Genomic DNA, 6,000 nt, shown 5'->3' with positions numbered 1-6,000 from the left:
GCAACCTGCTGGTCTTGTAAGCAATAGCAGCAGGAGTTTACCATCGCCCTCCCTTCTAGTGCTGAGGTACAACTGCCAACTTCTGGTATCCCATTTCCCAAGCTGACGCAAGGGGAGGAAAGGAGGGGGGGGGGTGTACAGAATTATAGGCTGCAGGTTTGTTGCCTGAAATCAGGCACGTGTAGTAGTCTGAGCACAGACTATCGGGCTCATTTTCAAAGCACTTAGCCTCCCAAAGTTCCATAGAAACCTATGGAATTTAGCCTCCCAAAGTGCTTTGAAAATATGCCTCAATATGGACCACCCACAGAACCTGGGAAAGACTATTTCCACAGCACAGGAGGCCATTCTTGGCTACAGCCATAGTCCTCTTCTAGTACTGGAATCATATGAACCAGGATGAGAAAGTACAAAACTCAACTTTTTCCTTAAACAAGCAGCCCCGTTTTCCTTTCCATCCTGGTACTAAATCCAACTAACCTCCACCTTCGGGCTACCTTACGCCTCTCTTAACAGATCAGATGCAAAAGAGAGGCGGGGCTTAGTTCTGCCGGAAATGAACTTTCAGGAATGTTGCTATGGTAACTTGTAAACTAATGCCGGCTGCGGAGCTGGGGGTCGCCCCCTCTGTCCTGCAGCTGGAAGTGGCTGCCTCAACAAGGTGTGTGGGTAACAAACAGCAGCAGCAGCAGCAGCAGCAGCAGCAGCAGCAGCAGCAGCAGCTCTCAGAAACTTGCATGTTGCCGGGGGAGAAAGCCTGGTGAAGTTTATTGAAACGGATGAGGAGGAGGATTGGCGGGACATTCGTATTCACCTGAAGGCGTAGCATGCCTAAAGGAAGACGTTCCAATCCTTCCACTGAAGAGGATGGCAAATGGGTAAGATTTCCACGTAACCTCGTCGTGAACAATGGTTAGGAAGACAGAAACCTGGAACTTTAGTGCTCTCCATGTGCTGCGACTACTAGTAAAGCTTGATGAAGTCCGCCTGTATTTTATGAGGAAGGAAGGACCGGTGGGAACCTAAACTACCAAGAAGCATGGAGTAAATGACATTTTTTAAATAGATTTTGAGGCTAATTTCAAAGCACTTAGACTTACAAAGTTTCATAGATTACAATGAGGCATATTTTCAAAGCACTTTGGGAGGCTAAGTTCCATAGGTTTCTATGGAACTTTGGAAGGCTAAGTGCTTTGAAAATATGCCTCTATGTGACTTTGTAAGTCTAAGTGCTTTTTAAACATAGCCTCTTTGTGAACAGGCTTTTCGTCCTCTATTGCATGCAATGAAGGATGCAAAGCATGCTCAATTGCATGCTCATTTTCTTATGTGAAACATGCACTATACTCGCAGCAGTAACATATATAATTTATCATTTACCTTTGCAATTAATAGAACACACCCACCCAAGTGGTATGAACCCAACAAATTTGGAGGAAAAGGAGACCTCAGATCTACACAACAATAAATTACAATAGCAAATCTTGTAAAGGAAGTGTCATACAAATCAAGGTCAGGTATACATATAAAGTAGCGCATATGAGTTTATCTTGTTGGGCAGACTGGATGGACTGTACAGGTCTTTTTCTGCCGTCACCTACTATGTTACTATGTTACAAGTCTTCTTTAAAACCAAAAAAAAAAAAGATTTTTCTTAAACCAGTGCAGTTAGCAAAATATAGAATTATTTAACTACTCATAACATTAATAGCTCATGTAGTTCATTTATGAATTATAATCTCAAAAACATTGATGTTAAAAATAGTTGTAAATGATAATTCCAGCAAAAGCCCTCATTTTGTGTTGATTGTTTCAGGTGAATCGCTTTAGAAGACCACTGGTTGTATCACCAGTGTTGTTCAAAGTACTAGGTACTAAGTGAAAGTAAAAAAAAGTTATTGCTTAATATAATAGTTTTTGAGTAAAAAGTAAAAGTACTGCAATTACAATGAATGTAACCATTGTTAATGTTTTTATCCCAACAACTTTATTGCTCTAAAATTCAATCCACTTTGCTTTTATTAAAACTAAATTTTGAAAATGACTGTTACTCATGTGAGTGTTCTTGTGAGTCATTATTAAACCAGCACAGCTTAAAAAGTTGTTCAACTGCACTTTCAGGGAGTGACATGTTCAGTCTGATAAAAGGTTCCTTCAGGGTCTGCAGGTATTGATCAAGGAAATGACCAAAACACTTGACTTCCATATAGCAAAGAATGCTGCTTTATCATCATCATCATCATCTGCATTAGAAATAACGTTGTCTAATTAATCATTTGCATCTTCATCTCCATCATCATCGTCATGCTGTCCAGTCACAGAGAAGGCTTTCACAAAGTTGGAATCATTATGTTCTAACAATTGTTCATATCTTTGAGAACTGATGCAAGAATATCAAATGTGTGGGAACTCTTCAGTCTTAAATAGAGAATGAAACGGGGATGGGGAACTGCAGTAACCACGTGGATGGGGATGGGGACAGGGTGGGGACACAGCTCACAGGGACGGGGACAAACTTTGTCCCTGTGTCATTTTCTAGTTGGAAGGGTAGAGGATGGTGGTGGAAAGGAGGATTATTATAGCTGCTCATTGTTATTATTGTTTTCTATTTGTAATTTATACACAATAGTTGCACAGCATATTGCTCCTTTTTATACTTTAATAAAAAGATTTAAATATAAAATCATAAGTGTTCAAGGCTTCTGTAGATGAGGATAGAGCCCACGGGGATGGGGACAGAACCTGTGAGGATGGGGCGGGGATGGAGACAGGGCCTTCAGGAAGGGGACGGAGATGGAGACAGAACCCACGGGGACAAACTTTGTCCCCTTGTCATTCTCTAATCTTAAAGCCAGATAAGCAGACTCCTCTCTAAACACTATCAATCTAGTGGACAGTCACACCAATGTAAATTTTCCATGGGATGACCTGCAGACTGATCTACTAGAGATATAGGTCTGTCCACCAAGAATTGCTACCAACTTCAATGTCATCTCTGCTTCAACGTGACCCATCTCATCACTGTCTGTGTGGCTGGAGACCATACATTTTAGGAGCGTCGTTCAGATTTTACATGGTTGCTCACAAAAAATGTTAGAGTTTATTTGTGCTGTATACAGAAATGCATTGGTAATACTGACACTCAAAAATTGTTGGTTTTTGAAACTCGTTGCTTACACAAAACAAGATTTGCACACACCAGGCCACTCCTTAGAGGAAGCATTGCTGGAGACCAGTAACCAGTTAAACAAACACAGACAACTCCTCTATTCTCACAAATATCACCGAACAACAAAATTTAAGATGAGATGATCATTGTTTTTGTGACAAGGTTTGCAATAGCAAAATCCTGTTCCATATTTTGCTGTTTCATTTGGTTTATTTATTTTTTATTTATTGCATTTGTATCCCACGTTTTCCCACCTCTTTGCAGGCTTACTGAGGAATCGTCATTTACATCTTGCTTCCGCTTTTTCTTTTTACTTTTAACTGCAAGCATCAGATATAACTGAGTACAAGTAGCAAACGTTGGTGAAATTATCACATCAGTAAAAGTTACAAATGTTTCCTGTACATCGTTACAAGTAAAAGTGACAAAACTTTTACTTAAGTACAGTAATTAGTTATATTTACTTAGTTACTATATAAGGGTTTCCAAACCTGGTCCTGGAGGCACCCAGCCAGTCTGGTTTTTAGAATATCTACAATGAATATTCATGAGAGAGATTTGCATGCAGTGGAGGCAGTGAATGCAAATCTCTCTCATGAATATTCATTGTGGGTGAAGATATTAAGGTTATATTTGAAAAATATTCCCCCCCCCCCCCCATTCATAGAAAGGAATATTAAAGGTTAAATGTTAGTATAGTAAATAAGGTTGAAAATGACTTAATTCTGTTTTTACCAGATACAGGAAGCTTTTATTAGATATAAACATGTTTGGAAGAGAACAGGGAAGTGAATATGATGCATGCAGATGTCTGAGCATACAGATGATGTATGGAATAATATATGATAGTTCTGCATTCCTACTACTACTACTTATCATTTCTAAAGTGCTACTAGACGTACCCAGCACTGTACACTTGAACATGAAGAGACATGCTCGACAGAGCTTACAATCTATAAAATGTTTGATTCTTACTGGAACCACTAGCAGTTTTGGAAAGTACCCTGAATCCCCTGAACTTGCAGATGTAAGCAGAATATAATCTGGCCAATGATTTTTCAAAGTTTGTGTCTCATGATTTGTGATGTAACCAGTTAATTTATGACTTAATACATTGTTAATAAAAGAGCAGAGGACCTGAGTGATTTTGAGACAGTTGTGGATGCACAATCATAGGTGTGCCCCTCTTCTCTCTCCCAAAGGCCTTTGATCTATATTTATTTATTAGTGGTTTGTATGTGGATTTCTTCCCCTTGGTCTCCTAGAGTTGAAAATAAAGGGCCAGGTATGATCCTGTTCTGTGCAGGGTCTCAGGCAATCATGAGTATCTTGAAAACCGACTGGCTGGGGTGCCACCAGGACCAGGTTTGGGAACCATTGCTTTACATAGCTTTTACAAGATTCTCTTTTGTGATTTATGGCTATGTAGGTCTGAGGTCTCCTTTTTCTCCAAATTTTTTTGGATTTATTCCACATAGATGATCTTTTATAAAGGCATGCCTATAGGAATATAATTAGCATCTTAGCATTTAGTGCATGCTAAAAACAGTAGCGCATCTTTGTAAAAGGGTCCCTTAGGTAGGTGTGTTATATTTATTTCTGAGGTTTTGTTCAAGTCCAGCAGTGCAATAAATGGGGCATAGTCTGTCTTGTTTAACTGTTACAGAACTATAGTGGAAAAATGTTAAATTAGCATTCAGTAAAAAAAAAAAAAAAAAACTGGTTTGAATTATTTTTGAGCTTTGTTGCTAGATGCTTAGCTTGTGTCCAGGTCATGTATCTCACTACAGTAATGAAGAGTAATCTTAAATGTTAGATATTAAAATAACAGAATTACATGATATCTTGTTTTTAAACACATTTTGTATTCCTTCTAATATTTGCTACTATATGTATAAATTATGTCTAAGCTCACTGTAGTCGCCTTAGAGCCTTATGATGAAATTAGATTTAACATTGCTTGAGATAATTATGGGTCCAGTGTAGATATAATATATATATGCTAGTTTGAATGTCAGCAAAAGATTTATTGTATTTCTAGTTCCCTCATGGTGCAGAATTCCAAAACCAGTTTATCTCAACTACAGCAGCCATGTTAACGCAGTCAAGTAAGACAGACGTTCAAGAAATTGAAAAAACTCTGCCAATGTTATCTAAAATTCAGCCACAGGTAAAATTTAATGTCTATATTTCTCAATTTGTTTATAATATAGTTAAGATCTGTTTAATTCTGAGTGGTTCTAGTAGTACTATTAGATACTCTAATAACAGACTACTGTTTACTAAGGGCTCCATTTACTAAGATGTGCTAACAGATTTAGCGCACCCTAATGATTAGCATGGGCGTACCTAGGTTGGCTGCCATACGGTGCAGGTCGCTGCTATGCCCTACCCGGTGCATCATCCCCCTTCTTTTTTTTTTATATTCATCTTTATTGTCATCAGAACCAGACAAGCTTACAAACTTCAAACCCTCTTGATGCATCACCCCCCTCCCCTTCCTCCGAAGTACATCATCCTAACCACCTAGGGGTGCACAGAGCAGTCACGCAGCTGTCGGCTCCGCCAGTTCCCTGCCCCGGAACAGGACCGCCCCCACCACATTGGTATGCTAGAGGCTAAATGCTAAGAAGCCCATTCTGTTCCTATGGGCATGTGCTAATCGTTAACGCACCCTAGGAAAAGGACGTAGTTCCATTTGAGGATGTTGTGTACAACCTTCATATACAATTCAGATTACTTGATGGAAGTTATATTGCACATATTCCTGGCTTAATGTATAGTTTGGAATTTGCCTTTGTTATATATTTTGATAAGCTAATCAGTTTTAG

The 6,000-nt window shown here is 39.0% G+C and overlaps 1 protein-coding gene across 2 annotated transcripts in view; it reads left to right on the top strand.

Annotated features, from left to right (window-relative positions):
- Positions 1 to 719: 719 nt before the first annotated feature.
- The window catches only part of TEX36 (testis expressed 36), a 52,388-nt gene continuing 47,107 nt past the window's right edge, over positions 720 to 6,000 (top strand). The window contains exons 1-2 of one of the 2 annotated variants that reach the window (XM_030204868.1): positions 720 to 878; positions 5,211 to 5,339. In XM_030204868.1, the coding sequence (XP_030060728.1) occupies positions 828 to 878; positions 5,211 to 5,339 (180 nt within the window). In that variant the 5' untranslated portion in view covers positions 720 to 827. The remainder of the gene's footprint in view (positions 879 to 5,210; positions 5,340 to 6,000) is intronic. The other variant, XM_030204869.1, reaches the window with a different exon arrangement.

Source organism: Microcaecilia unicolor, chromosome 5 (assembly GCF_901765095.1).
Source record: "Microcaecilia unicolor chromosome 5, aMicUni1.1, whole genome shotgun sequence".
Classification (NCBI taxonomy): domain Eukaryota; kingdom Metazoa; phylum Chordata; class Amphibia; order Gymnophiona; family Siphonopidae; genus Microcaecilia; species Microcaecilia unicolor.
This window is presented reverse-complemented; position numbering and strand designations above follow the sequence as displayed.